Source organism: Panthera leo, chromosome A1 (genome assembly GCF_018350215.1).
Source record: "Panthera leo isolate Ple1 chromosome A1, P.leo_Ple1_pat1.1, whole genome shotgun sequence".
In the NCBI taxonomy this organism is placed as follows: domain Eukaryota; kingdom Metazoa; phylum Chordata; class Mammalia; order Carnivora; family Felidae; genus Panthera; species Panthera leo.
This window is the reverse complement of record NC_056679.1, coordinates 7,202,495-7,217,516: the sequence shown is the minus strand read 5'-3', so window position 1 is coordinate 7,217,516 and position 15,022 is coordinate 7,202,495. Positions and strand designations below refer to the sequence as shown.

The 15,022-nt window shown below is 48.6% G+C and overlaps 1 protein-coding gene across 1 annotated transcript in view; it reads right to left on the bottom strand.

Annotated features, from left to right (window-relative positions):
- Positions 1–305: 305 nt before the first annotated feature.
- LOC122220268 (protein POLR1D-like) overlaps positions 306–15,022 on the bottom strand; it is a 47,770-nt gene continuing 33,053 nt past the window's right edge. Inside the window, exon 3 of the mRNA XM_042939608.1 lies at positions 306–1,465. Coding sequence (XP_042795542.1) covers positions 1,129–1,465 — 337 coding nt within the window. The 3' untranslated portion in view covers positions 306–1,128. The remainder of the gene's footprint in view (positions 1,466–15,022) is intronic.

Sequence of the window (15,022 nt, the reverse complement as noted above, 5' to 3'; positions counted from 1 at the left end):
TGTGCTCCTTTCTGACCCTGAGAAAGGGCTTTTCTTGGCTGCCAGGAAGCAGGGAACAGGCTGTGGCGGGTGATTATCTGAGAGCAGCCAGGCATAAGGTCAGGCGCTATGGAAAACTGGGAGGGGACCAGACAGACAGATTCTTCTTCCTTTTGTGGGCTGGGGAAGATGGGACTTCGTGGCATTTTCCTGAGTATGAAAGGAAGGACGCGGGTTTGCAAAGTCTGTAATTGTACGTTCATTTGGGAGACACCCTGATACCGAACAAAACAAAAAGCAAGAAAACAACACCGAAACCAGAAAAAGGCGTTGTAAACACACTTTTATTTAAAATTAAGGTTTCGGAAACAACTCTACTGAGGGTGGTAATGTAGGTGTTTAGCTCAAGAAGACACAGCACTGAATAATTTAACCTTTGAGGGTTCTTTTGAAAGCACTGCTTAGAACGCACACGTTGCCCCCAAAACTGACTATGGAAAGGTGGTTCATCTGGGGAATGAGTCTGAGAACGCACAAGGCAGCGACAGAGCCACGTTTCCCCCCCCTCTGGCTTTTGGTACAGAACACCAAACCCAAAGCCCTGTGGGCACCCTCCCCCACGGCTCGCTCGCAGGAAAAGGAAACCGGCAAGGAGTCTCTCGCTGCGTTTCTTCCTGGTACATTTCCAGCCCTTCCAAGGGCCACACCTCGGCCTAAGCACGGTTCCTGGCCGGCTGACTTCTGCCTCTGAAATTCAGCCTCCAGCAAGATAACGTTTAGGATTTACAAGTGGTTTTTGTTTTTGTTTTTGTTTTTTGGAGAAAACTTGAGAAATGACCACGATTGGAACACATGAAACAAACAACCCTGGAACCAGTCGTAACCATCTCGGGGAACTTTGTTTCCGTTTCAGGTTTATTTCGAAACCAACTGGCGGACGAGAGAGAACAGAAACCACACGCGTGCGCGGGGCGCTGCCACGGTAGCCGAAACCTGCCGCGCCGCCTGCAGACGAGTCCCCGGGCGCGGGCGGCCGTGTCGCCGCCGCAAGGGACCGGCGCTAAAAACCACTCCAGCCCGAGGCCCGTGCCCCAACCCCGCGTCCGCACAAGCCCCAGTCCCGGAGGCACCGGCCGCGCGGTCCCGGCCTCACCGCTTGTCGGACCGCTTCTCGTACCTCGGCGGGCCCCTCGGCGGGCCCCTTCCCGGGCCCCTCGCCAGGCCCCTCGCCGGGCCCCCCGGGCCCCTCTCCGGGCTGCTCCGCTTCCGCGGGGGCGAGGGGCCGCGCGCGCCCCGGCCCTGGGAGCGGGGCTTGTAAGGGTGGCCTCGGTGCCCCTTGCGGTGCTCTTCCTTCCGGCTCTGGCTTTTCGCAGGTGCCTTCGTGGCCTCTTTCGGCTCAGGGTCCTGCTCTTTGTGGGAGGGCAGCGTGTTCTTAATCGTGTTAATCAGAAATCTCTTATTCGCGCCGGCCAGGGGGCACTTCATCCTGGGGAGGGAAAAAACACAACAGCGTCAGTCCGCGCAGCCCGCGCCCACGCCGCGTCCGCCGATCGCAGCTCGGGCCGAGGGGTTCTGTGAACACGCAAGCGAGTTTCTGAATTTGTTCGGCTTTCCTTGCATGCCACCTAGTGTAAACTCCGAGTACCAGGGGGAAAAGGCAAGACGCTTGGAATTCGGAGACGGCCGGCGGACCCCACCGGAACGCTTCGGCCCCCTCTTCTCCCTGGGACTCACTTTCCCCCTGCGACACAGGGGCCACACGGTGAAAGAACGGAACCACTCAGTCTTTTCCCCTTGAATGATCAACGCCTGATTTGACTCTAATCTGCACGGCGAGCTGCATTTATCAGGGCTTGGTTTTCATTACCAAAGAGTAAAAAGAAGTCCCTCTTGGGCAACAGAAAAGTATGCCTTGCCGTGTCTTGAGTACTGGAGCCAAATGCTCTGTTCTGGAAATAAAAATTGCGCAAAGAATCCATACAAATGCACTAATCGCTTTTTACCTTTTAAAACAAGCATCTCTCACACTTGCCACATTAGGACGCTACTCTGTGTTCTCGTGGGGAGCACCTCACACAGGCCCACCCTCTGGGTCAATTTCTGCTCTGGGTACACTGAAGTAGCTCGTGATTCAAGTTCACCCAAGAGACAAGATGTAGCTAATTAAATTACTAGTTGACAGGCTTACGTATACACTGCAGTATTTTTTTTCTTTTCACGTGTACTAAATCTCTCATTTTGGAGAAGAACCCCCCCCCCCCCCCCCCCCCCCCCCGCAGGTGAGAGCCTGCATATTTCTCTTGGCCTTGAGCTGTCTGCCACGTGATGGGCTATTTTAGGAGGCTGATCCCCTCCCCCCCCCCATCACGTTTCTCACAGCGGCTGGTACTAAACAAAAATGAATGCAAGATTCTATCATCTCCCATGTTTGTAGCAAACCGATTCAAAGAGAAGCCCACACGATGACTTCAAACTCAATCTACGGGCACCCCACTGGAGTGACCCTGTAGCTCACCACCCCCCCCCCCATCAGTGAAAAGAGAAGCAGACATCAACCTATTGCCACTTACAGGGAGGTCAGACCACCTCAAGCAACCAGAACGGCATCGAAACCGGAAGTGAAATGACAGGTGGGGGAAAAAGAAAAGGAAACGTCTCCTGTGGCAAATGAACAGCTCTTGAGCCCAACGCGGACAGAGAAAATACCTGACAAGAATCAAAGGTGGTGTGGGCACTCGTCGGGCCAGGCGGGGCTAATGCTCAGGCCAGAAGTGTCGAGGGAAAGAACTAGAACAGGGGGGAAAGGAAATGCAGGCAGAGAGGAGCGCGGCAGGGGCGGTGGGAACCCTTGGAGGCGGCAGCAATGGGGGCGGTTTTGTTTTTCTGGTTAGCGCCGGAGTTTAGAAGCCACAGGACATGAGCTGAGGGGCAAAGAAGAAAGGCAGTGACAACGGGGAAAGGAAAACCAGCTCCGAAGCACGGGGGGTAGAACACCACGTGGCTCCCGGTGGCCCCGTGGGGCTTCACGGAGCTTCCAGAAAGAGCACACCAGCCAGCATGACGCCACCTCAGGAGTCCCGAGGCGCAGCCACCTGCCCTGTCCTGGAGCCACAGCCCTGAGCAATAAGGGGGCATCGACGAGAGGCCACCCTGCTTGGACCTCCGTGGCACCAGAGGGTCTAACTTCAGGCACCGTTCCGGAGCAGAAACCTGAACCCCTGCAAACTCGGGAAAGATGTGGAAGAGTACCACACGCTGGTGTCACCAAAGCGGCCAGACTGCGGGAGAAAGCGGCCCCTCAAGGTGGCGGGTGACAAGCGACAAGCTGAGAGTGCCCAGTGCTTCCGGCAGGAGCGGGGTCACTCGTCTAAGTGGACCGCATGGGTCTCTTGCATATGGGGGGCTACGGACGGCTGGCTCTGGAAAATTCTGGGTTACATTGAGTGGAGCGTGCCAGGCCAGTGCCGATAAAACCGGTCAGCTCTTCTCGGGATTAGACCAAGGGGAAAAGGCCAGCACTGCCAGATGGGACAATGACCCAGGATAGCAAAACAAAACCTTTGGTAACCCTGGTGAATTCTGCTTGGTTTTGCTGTCTTCCACGTAAGGCCATCTCCACCCCCACGGGCTTGCCGGAGATGAGCACAGCTCTTCAGCTAGGGACACGCGGGTTCCCACCGAGAGAGTGGGGGCCGAGCCGGAGGGGACAGTTCCTAGCTTCCAGCTGCTTGTGGGACCCACTGACTCAACACAGCGCCCAGAAGGACTGTTCAGAGAATGATAGGGCTTTCTAGGGTCAAGTCCACAAGAAAACTGGCCTTCACAGCTATTTTTTATTTTTAATGTTTATTTACTTTTGACAGAGAGAGACAGAGAGTGGAGGAGGGGCAGAGAGAGAGGGAGACATAGAATCTGAAGCAGGTTCCAGGCTCCGAGCTGTCAGCACAGAGTCCGATGTGGGGCTCGAACCCACAAACGCTGCGAACGCTGAGATCATGACCTGAGCAGAGGTCGGACGCTCAACCAACTGAGCTACCCAGGTGCCCCATTCACAGCTGGCATAGTAAGTGATTCCACATGAAGACACTGTAACATGTGCAGTGAGGACATCAGGGTGTAAGGAGTGCAACAGTGTTCCTGACATTTGAGGAAATCTACACGGAGAGAGCTGCCCCAGCCTCCAGGGTGTAACTCGTTTTGCTGAACCTCACAGCCCGGTGCTTTATTGCTACGCGTGCATACAACACGGTACCCGCTGAGCACACATGCTCTGAAATCTTACCATCTATCCAACTGAACCTTGGGTGTGTCATGTGATCTCCCTACTGCCTCTTGCCTGTTAAGTGTGGGAAATGACTGCAGATCCTGAGAGTGAGAACATGGAGAGTGCTCAGAAGAGTACCTAATGTGTAACAAGCGCTTGGTAAATGTCAATGTCAGCGCTGCTTTATATCCTAGCTCTGCTAACTAGCCGTGTGACCCTGCGCAAGTTACTTAACTCCTCTGTGCATCCGTTTTCCCCATTTGCAAAGGGGAGTGACAGAAATATCCACCTATTGGGAGGACTTACTGAGACAATGCATAAAGCACTTAGCACAGTACCTGCCTGGCACACGGTAAATCTTCAGTGCATATTACCTATGGGTCTATAATTTCTCATCCACAATTCCCAAGTGTTAAAACCTCTGAAAATCAAGTTCTTTCTATGATGCCGAAACTCTGGCCTAACTGGACACTAGGCTATTTATGTCTAGTCTTGATCCCATTTAGTAGAAGCATTCAGAGGTTTGGGGGCAGACGGGATAACGTGTTGAACGAGCACCCTGGGGGTGTTCGTCATGCACACTGGATGTACTCAAGTACCTTGCTAAAATGGGAAAACATCTAAATTTAGAAACTTATCAGGATTCAAGGGTTTTAAACAGGGAATGTGGACCGACATTATTCCTCTTCATTCTCTCTCTGTGAAAAGGGGTGCATGCCACACTCACATCCGTTAATTTAGCAGGGATTTCTCCTTGATGGTGACTCAGGAGAACCTCCTGAAGCCTCAAATCACCGGGGATAATAAGTTAATCACGAACAGAGTGGGATACCTGATGTTTCTCAATGAAAAAAAAAAAATTAAAAGAAGGAAAAAAAAAAAAAACCCAACCACCTGAGCCAGCAAGAAAAGCTTAATGATATTTTATAGAAATTTTCGCAAAAATGGGTAGAACTGCAAAGTTTTGGTATTTCTACACCCGGAAGTTTCCCTTTCCAGAACATCTCAGTCCCCCACTGGTGTGGGGGGGCGGGGGGCGGTCAATGGGCTACGGGGTATCCCTCTGAGCTTATAATTTGCATTTCCTAAATTCTGTGAGCTCTGCAGATGCTTTTCAGATAGAACACGGAGGGCCGGGGTATGTAGGTGGCTTCTGAAGTCTGTCCCAGTTTTGAAATTCTCTGCCCGCAGTTATTTTTCTCTCAAAGTTTTGAAAAGCTATCAGCCAGGATCATGGTGCAGTAAGGCATAACGTTTTTCCTTTAAAAAAATTTAAGTGCGTGTGTAGAGTTATTTTTCTCAAAGTCTTGAAAAGCTATTAGCCAGGATCATGGTGTAATAAGACATAACTTTTTCCTTTGAAATTCTCCGCTCGTGGTCTGTATGTTAACCCTTTAGAAAACGACTCTTTTCTCATTCATCCCATTTGAAAATTCATTTCACCCATCTCTCCATCTGGCGTCTCAGCTCTCTCTTGGTGCCGCTTTTTCGTGTATTTGACATGACACGATGAGCTGGCATTAGGTGCCAACCATTCCAGGGTTTTTCACATCCGCACTGGGGTATATAAGGCCTGCGCCTGGGGCGCGGCTGCTCGATGTTTCTGCACTGCCTACGTCCCTGGCTATGTCCCAAGACGCGCTGCTGGGGTTGGGGACCGGAGAGGCCACGGGATGGGGCGGCTGCTTCCCTGTCTGCAGCTGTGATCCGTCCAACGTCAGTGGTCTCACCCTGGCTGGCTGCTTTCATTTTGGGTTTTAGAAAGCTATCCTAGCTGGCGTGGGAAGAGCCGATTTAAGGCGCCAACGATATAAATGGATATAAAACCCTAAATATAATGAGACTGGTTACAAGTCCACTGGAGAGTACCCACGACAGCACTTCAGGCTTAAGATCCAGCATCCTCCCTCTGGCAAACTCTGAAAGTGACGGGCTTTGCTTCGCTTGCAAAGCCGTCCGCGCAGAAGCTGTGACGAAGGTTGCTGCAAGCCGGGGGAAAGGCGGATTTCTAGAGAATCTGCTATGAGACAGACTCGGACTGATTGAGGCCGGGATTAGAAGCTTTTCATCTCTCCCTCTCCTTCTGAGTGCGCACACTATGTAACCTGATTTGCGAAATAAGGCACATCCTCCTGGTAGTTATCATGCTCGACTTACGAAAAACAGTAGACTATAAAACAAACCAAGAGAACAGAAAGGGGAAGAGATATGTAATTCTTTTGCTGACGTTAATACTTTTTTAAATACTGATTTTTTAATACTTTTTGTCTCTCTACTGCTGAAGGTGGGCAGTCGTGACGTCTAACGTGCTACGGAGTCAGACCTGACACTTTTGGATTTGAAAGTAGTTCCACGGGGGCGCCTGGGTGGCTCAGTCAGTTAAGCCTTAAGCATCCGACTCTTGATCTGTGCTCGGGTCATGGCTCAGGTCATGATCTCGCGGTTGGTGAGATGGAACCCCACGTGGGGCTCTGCGCTGACAGCACTGAGCCTGCTTGGGATTCTCTCTCTGCCTCTCCCCTGCGCACGCGCGCGTCTTCTCTCTCAAAGTAAGTATTTTTTAAAAATAAAATGGTCCCACGAATACGACCCGTCAGATAGTGACACGCGATCACCGGCCATGGAGGCGAACAATGCTGACGCGAACTTGCGTGAAGTGACTGCCATCCATCACATGACTGACGCGACCCCGTTCCGTTTCTCCAGCCATCAAACACTTTATGGGTGGACAAGAGAGGACGAAAAGCAACTCGTCAGAGATCCCGAGCTAGTGGGATGGGAGCCAGGGGTCTGACGCCAAGGTCCACCCTCCGGGATTGTCCCAGACAGGGAAGAAGGAGCAGAGAGAGAGACACATGCGTGGTGTAACGGGGTGGCGAATCAGCAGGGCAGTCAGGCGAGGAAACGTAGGCGCTAAGCCCATCAGCCCGCTTGCCGCCGAGGCCGCTTTGTCCCGCAGGGGCACCAAGAAGCGAATCTGGACGTGGTGCCAGGTGGGGAGCCGCTGACACGGACAGGGCCGCGACAAGGGCAGACAGCGCCCTAAACGCACTCGATTTTGAGATCGGGGACACACAGCAGGCATCGCGAAATCATGATTCTTACTTTTCTGGTGAGGGAAGCCGAAGCCAAGTTCCCGTGTGATGCTCCCCAACTCACTCCTGTGTTCCGTGGCCACACTCACTCCCACACCAGCAAGTGGCCCTCTACCTGCCGCTCGGCACGTTCCTCGGGGCCATCATGGATGTGAGTGAAAAGGACCCTTAGAAAGAAGTGGACTCCCAACGCTCCAGGAAACAAGGGAAATATTTTTAATCTTGACGCTGTGGTTGATTGCAACTCATTTTGTTGTTTAAAGCTGCCACAGCCACCACAACCACCCAGGGGGCCTACAGTTTGCGATGTGGCAATCAAATGCCTCAGCATGTGGCCACCCGAGAAATCCTTTTAGAGCGTCATAAGCCCCATCGCTCAACTGCTAATTCTTAATTACTCTGCGGTGCGGACAGCAGTCCTGAGGCCCAAGGTAGGTTTTCAGCTACTCTGTCCCCAGTGCTGTATCTAAAAGTAATGTGAGATAGGTGACGTGTATGTACATATATAGTTATGCTATTAATTAATTTTTATTTAATTCTTTTTCGTGTTTATTTATTTTTGAGACAGAGCGTGAGTGGGGGAGGGGCAGAGAGAGAGAGGGAGACACAGAATCCGAAGCAGGCTCCAGGCTCCGAGCCGTCAGCACAGAGCCCGATGCGGGGCTTGAACCCACGAACCGTGAGATCATGACCTGAGCCGGCGTTGGCTGCCCAACCGACTGAGCCACGCAGGCGCCCCGCTGGTAATTTATTTTTCAAAGTCTGAGAAGGCACAGGGTAGGTCCTGCGGCAAAGACAAAGGCCAGGCTATCTGTCCACGTATTTATGCTCGTTGGGAGACCACCAGGAGGAAACAGAGGCGTGTGACGATAAACCTCAGAAGCCGGAATGGGAGCGGTGGTGTCCCGGGATGCGTGACAAGCCTGCTGTCCTTGGCTTCCCGCTCCCCGAGCCGCACACATCGTGTCCACGGCGATCTCACCCAGCGGGGACGCACGCGGGGCTCTCTGATTCACACGATCTCACGATTCACTCGATTCACTAGTAACTGGATGTGGAAGGAATGCGGGAAGCTGGGGCAGGAAGGCGCAGGAAGGCGCAGGAAGTATGACACATCGGCATCCTGCCGGACAACAATCCACGGAAGAGAGCTAGTGTAGGACACGCGCGTTCGGCCAGGGACGAGAAAGCAAGTGGGGACCCAGGCGTCCGCAAGTGGCTAGCTGGGGCCGCAGGAAACCCCTCTGGGCCCCATGGTCTTCGCTATAGAGTAGAGGTTTTGGATCTCGTGGCCCTGAACTACTGCCAAGAGCCTCATCCACGAGTCACTCTGAAATGCGAGCCCTTCCTTCCCTCCCCGCTGAGCTGTGCTCACCTGCTCACTTGTCCGTGTCCACCAGTGGGTTAACACCTTTAAAGCCAGGAGGGAGTCTTCTTTACTGCCGCCTGAGCCCGGCCTCTTACTATACCTACCGGTTGGGGCTCAGGCAAGTGAATTAAAAAAAAAAAAAAAAAAAAAGCCTGCAAAAAGACTCGAGAAATGATCCGCTTTCCGGTATAAAGCTGACTACATACAACAGAAGAACGACGTACAGGATTTTTCACCTTATCACCGGACCGACTCCGGGCCAAAACAGAAAGGCACCCAAAGATGCCACTCGCCTTAAAACAACCAGGTGAAGAAAACCGAAGAATCGTTTTCTGTCCCACTCAATCCTTGTAACCTTTTATACCGGAATATAAGCCTTTCCCAGGCTAAGGCTGAAGTTCTGCGAGCCCTTGCCGCAGAAATGACATTGGGCTATAGATCAGCTGATGTGAATGAGACCAGAATAAAAACAGCTTTGCAGACCGTGAAGCTGTGCAAATTGCTGAACTGTGTGCCTATAAATTCCTTTACGTTGACTAAAAGGAAGTCATATGGGCCGATATTTCAGCCTCCTTGAGGCCTCTGTTAAGAACAGCTTCTGAAGAGATTCTTTTGCTGAAATACGTGCACAGAAGTACAGAGCACCAAATGGCCTCTTTCTTTACAAAATAAAAAATGGCATTTCCACTGCATTTTCTTTAGTTCAGCAGTCTCTTTCTGGCAATGGCTCAACGACCTCGCTAAGATCGTTTCATGGAATGTCCAAGAGGGGAAAAAAATGGCGACCTAGTTCTATTTTAAATTTTAAGGCAAATACGGCCCATTCTCACCGTTACTATCTAACATAGTACTGGAAGTCTTAGCCTCAGCAAAAGACATAAAGGGCATACAAATCGGCAAAGAAGAAGTCAAACGTTCACTATGTGCAGATGACATGAGACCCTATGGAGAAAACCCGAAAGACTCGTTTCAATTCCTTAATTTTAATCAACGTGATTAAAAAAAAATGCTAGAACTGATATGTGAACTCAGTGAAGTCATAGGATATGAAATCAACGTGCAGAAATCTGGTGCATTTCTATACACCAATAATGAAGCGGCAGAAAAAGAAATCAAGGAGTCAGTCCCATTTGCGGTCACACCAAAAACAATAGGAATAAATCTAACTAAAGAGGAAAAAGACCTATGCTCTGAAAACTACAGAAGACTTACGAAAGAAATTGAAGAGAACACAAAGAAATGGAAAAACATTCCATGCTCATGGATAGGAAGAACAAATATTGTTAAAATGTGGATACCACCCGAAGCAATCTACGTATTTAATGCAATCCCTATACCACCAGCATTCTTCGCAGAGCTAGAACAAACAATCCGAAAATTTGTGTGGAACCACAAAAGACCCCGAACAGCCCAAGCAATCCTGAACAAGAAAAACAAAACTAGAGGCATCACAAGTCTGGATTTCAAGCTATATTACAAAGTTGTAATCATCAAGACAATATGGTACTGGCACAAAAACAGACACACACATTAATGGAACAGAATAGAAAACCCAGAAATGGACCCACAACTACATGGTCAATTTATCTTTGACAAAGCAGGAAAGAACATTCCGTGAAAAAAAGTCTCTTCCACAAATGGTGTTGGGAAAACGAGACAGCAACACGCAAAAGAATGAAACTGGACCACTTTCTTCCACCATACACAAAAACAAATTCGAAATGGATGAACGACCTAAATGTGAGACAGGAAACTATCAAAATCCTAGAGAAGAACACGGGCAGCAACCTCTTTGACCTTGGCTGGAGTAACTTCTTATTAGCTGAAGGCAAGGGAAACGAAAGCAAACATGAACTATTGGGACCTTGTCAAGATAAAAAGCTTCTCCACAGCAAAGGAAACAACAAAACTAAAAGGCAGCCTGCGTCACGGGAGAAGAAATTTGCAAATGGTGTATCTGATAAAGCGTTCGTATCTAAAACCTATAAAGAACTTATTAGACTCAACACCCCAAAAAACAAACAACCCAGTTATAGATAGATAGAAGGTATGAATAGACAATGTTCCAAAGAAGACATCCAGATGGCTAAGAGACACATGAAAATATGCTCAACATCACGCACAGTCAGGGAAGTACAAATCAAAACCATGACGAGGAACCACCTTACTTGCGCCTGTCAGAATGGCTACAATTAACTCAAGAAAGAACAGGTGTTGGCGAGGATGTGGCGACAGGGGAACCGTCTTGCACTGTTGGTGGGAATGAAAACTGATGCCGCCAATCTGGAGAAGAGTATGGAGGTTCCAAAAACAAAAAACGAAACAAACAAACAAAAACAACTAAAAATAGAACTACTCTGTGATCCAGCAATTGCATTATTAGGTATTTACCCAAAGGATACAAAAATACAGCTTCAAAGGGGGCGCATGTACCCCACTGTTTACAGCAGCACCGTCAACAATAGTCAAACTATGGGTAGACACCCAGACACACACACACACACACACACACACACACTATATTCAGCCACCAAAAAAATGAAGTCTTGCCATTTATAATGATGTGGCTGGAGTTAGAATGTATTATGCTAAGTGAAGTCAGTCAGTCAGAGAAAGACAAATATATGATTTCACTCATATGTGGAATTTAAGAAACCAAACAGATGAGGGGCACCTGGGTGGCTTGGTAGGTTAAGCGTCCAACTTTTCGTTTCAGCTCAGGTCATGATCCCACTGTTTGTGGGTTCGAGCCCCGTATCGGGCTCTGTGCTGACAGCATGGAGACTGTGTGGGATTCTCTCTCTCCCTCTCTGCACCTCCCCTGCTCGCACACACACACACTGTCTCAAAATAAACAAACATTAAAAAAAAAAAAAAGAAAGGAAACAGATGAACATAAGGGGAGGATGGGGGAATGAAAGGGAAACAAACCACAAGAGACTCTTAGAGCAAACTGAGGGTTGATGGAGGGAGTGGGGTGGGAGGTGTGCTAGATGGGTGAGGAGCCTTAAGAAGGGCACTTGCTGTGATGAGCACTGGGTGTTGTGTGTAAGTGGTGAATCACCGAATTCAACTTCTGTGGCCAATACTGCACTGTATATTAACTAACTAAAATAAAATTAAACAAAATTAAAATAAAATATATTAAGCAAATATAAAGGTCTTCTAGATGCTTAGAAAAACAAACCACGGCCCACTAGTAAGCAACAGGTTGTCTACTCCTTTAAGATCTGTCCAAGAAGGTCTGCTTGACAGAGATGGAACTTGGGGCTCCCGTGGCTGGGCTGGCTGTCCAAGTGCCCTGGTGCCGTCTGCCCGTGGGAGAGGTGTGAATTCTTCCTGCAGGAGGGTTCCGTTCTTTTTAATAAATAGGGACTGGTAGAGTGGTTTTCAAGTTTGTGTGCGCTTTAGAATCACCTGGGCATCTTTCTGAAACCCTTTGGCTCAGGCCATCCCCAAACTCATAATTTTTGGTGGCGGGACACAGACATGAGTAATTTGGGAAGCTTTCCAGATGATTTCAAGTGTGCAGATGAGTTTGGGAACCACTGCATTCGTGGTTAAAAGTTTTTATTCACACACACACACACACACACACACACACACACACACACACGCTTTAGACGGAGGGAAAACCAGGTGTTCTCCCAGGATGAGCCTGATGGGGAAGATGCTCGCTGTGCCAGCACCAGGGAAGAGAAGCAAGTCGTGGCTGTCCTTCAGTCAGACCTCTCTGCATCGCCCATAGCTGCTAGGCTGTGCTGGACCAGAAGCTGCCTCCAGGAAAAGTACCTACGTGAATGTTTGAGTTGCGTGCGAACTAGCTGGTTATTCAGAGGTGAGTGAGCCTGTCAATTCAAGGAAAATAGCTTGCAGGCTTCATTGCCAATGATAAAACTGGAGTTTTCAAGTGAAAGAAAATTAGATTTTTGGAAAACTGGGAACTTGATAGTTCCCAGAGAGTTATAAGACTCTCTGATGAGATTAGTGGTGATATTTATAAGTGTACTTTTTAAGTATTCTATAATGTGTTGTCATTAGAAGATGACTCATGAGCCAACATTTTTGAGATGGCTAATGAAGGATGTTACAGAATCACGTATGGGGAGAAGACCCAGTTAAAGTGCAAGGGAGACCAAGCGATTTTATTATGACAGAATATGAAAAGTCTGCGTTATTAAAAAGAATGTTAAGAATCTACTACTCGCTGAGATTACTTGCAAAATTTTGATGGAGGATTAAAGAATACCATAATTTTCTGGAAAGGCTATTGAAATACTTCTTGCTTTTCTGGGCATATATTTGTGTGAGGTTGGATTTTCTTCAAATACTTCAAGCAAAACAACAGGTTGTAGAAGCAGACGTGAACTTCCAAGCGTCTTTTATAAGTCAGACATGAGGGAGGTTTGCAAAAATATTAAACAATATCACTCTAACTCAGTATTTTTTTTCCACAAACGTAGTTATTTTTATAAAAGGCATACTATTTCCTTTTAACATGTAATGGGCTTATCATTTTTTATTTTATTTTATTTTTTATTTTTTTAACGTTTATTTATTTTTGGGACAGAGAGAGACAGAGCATGAACGGGGGAGGGTCAGAGAGAAGGAGACACAGAATCGGAAGCAGGCTCCAGGCTCTGAGCCATCAGCCCAGAGCCTGACGCGGGGCTCGAACTCATGGACCGTGAGATCGTGACCTGAGCTGAAGTCAGATGCTTAACCGACTGAGCCACCCAGGCGCCCCAATCATTTTTTAAATGAATAAATAAATCCTTTTAAATTGCTCAATTTAAACTTCAAATACAGTCAACATTGATAGATATAATCCACCAAAAAAATTTTTTGGGGTCCTCAATAGTTCCTAAGAGTATAAAAGGACCCTAAAACTAAAATGGCTCAGGATCACCGTTAAGACAACTGAAAAAAATGTCAGCAATGTCAGCAAGAATTCTTGTCCTGTAGACTAATGGGAACTTAACAAGTTTCAAGCCCTATTCTCCCAGGACCCATCTCTTACAAGTCTGGAATGTTTCGCTTTGCCTGCCATCTTTTTTTTTTTAAGATTTCTTTATTTATTTTTGAAAGAGAGAGAGAGAGAGAAGGCGTGAGTGGAGGAGGGACAGAGACAGAGAGATGGAGACACAGAATCGGAAGCAGGCTCCAGGCTCCGAGCTGTCAGCACAGAGCCCGACGCGGGGCTCGAACCCACAAACCATGAGATCATGACCTGAGCTGAAGTCAGACGCTTAACCGACTGAGCCACCCAGGCGCCCCAGCCTCCCACCCTTTACTCCCTTTTCAACATGCTTCTGCTTCCTTCATGGGAAGAGGCTGTCAACTGTCCCCGACTATCCATTCTTCCTTTTTTCTAGAGTAAATGAACCCCAGATATTTATCTGGCACCTGACTACCTGGAGCAAAACAAAGACCGAATTCCTGACCTTGTAGTTGGTGAAGGCATGGAACAAAATTCTGGCCAGTGGAGTACATGCGGAAATGGTGGACACAACTTCTGGGCAGTGTCCTTAAAGGGGCGGGGGGGGGGGGGGGCGTGGCTTCTTCCTTCCTTTCTGCTAAGTGAAATGGAGTGGGCCAATACTAGACCATGTGGAAAAGAATCCCACTCTGTGGTTGGAAGATTTAGAAAACTGGAAGGAACCTGGGTCCTTGACAACTCTGGGGGAACTGCCAGCCTAACCGATGTGACACCCAATGGGCACATCCTTCCTCCCACAAACGTCAAGATGACCGGCGCGTGGGGTAACTCTCTCCAGGGAAAACGGAGCTGACACTGATAACCCAGTTCTCTCACCATCGGAAAGTTCTACCGAGTCAGTAAGTGGCAGAAAGGTTGTCAGGATAAACGACTTCTATTTGGAGAGCTGCCTAGAAAGAACTTATGCCCTTGAACATTGCGAACACAGCAAGAGCCCTGACTGATACTTTCATACTCACTTGTCGGGCCATCTGAATTCATGATTTAGCTCCGTACTGATTCTCTCACTGAAGGTATGAGATTGGACCAGCGGCTACAGTCAACCTGATCACAGTCCTGCCTTATACCAAACACCAAAGTGGCCTGCCCCTAACAAAACCGGTACTAATTTGATTCACTTTAGAAGAGGCACCTTATCTCTGTAAAGGACAGAGGGCTGGAAAGAAGATAAGAGCAGATCTAATAACGCTGACTGACTGCTCCATGCCAGGAACCATGCAGAATATTTCTGTCCACTTTATCTCACCAACTTGAGTAACTATCCTTCTAGGAAGTGGGTATTTTACTGAATCTAAGATGATTCCATATGTGACATA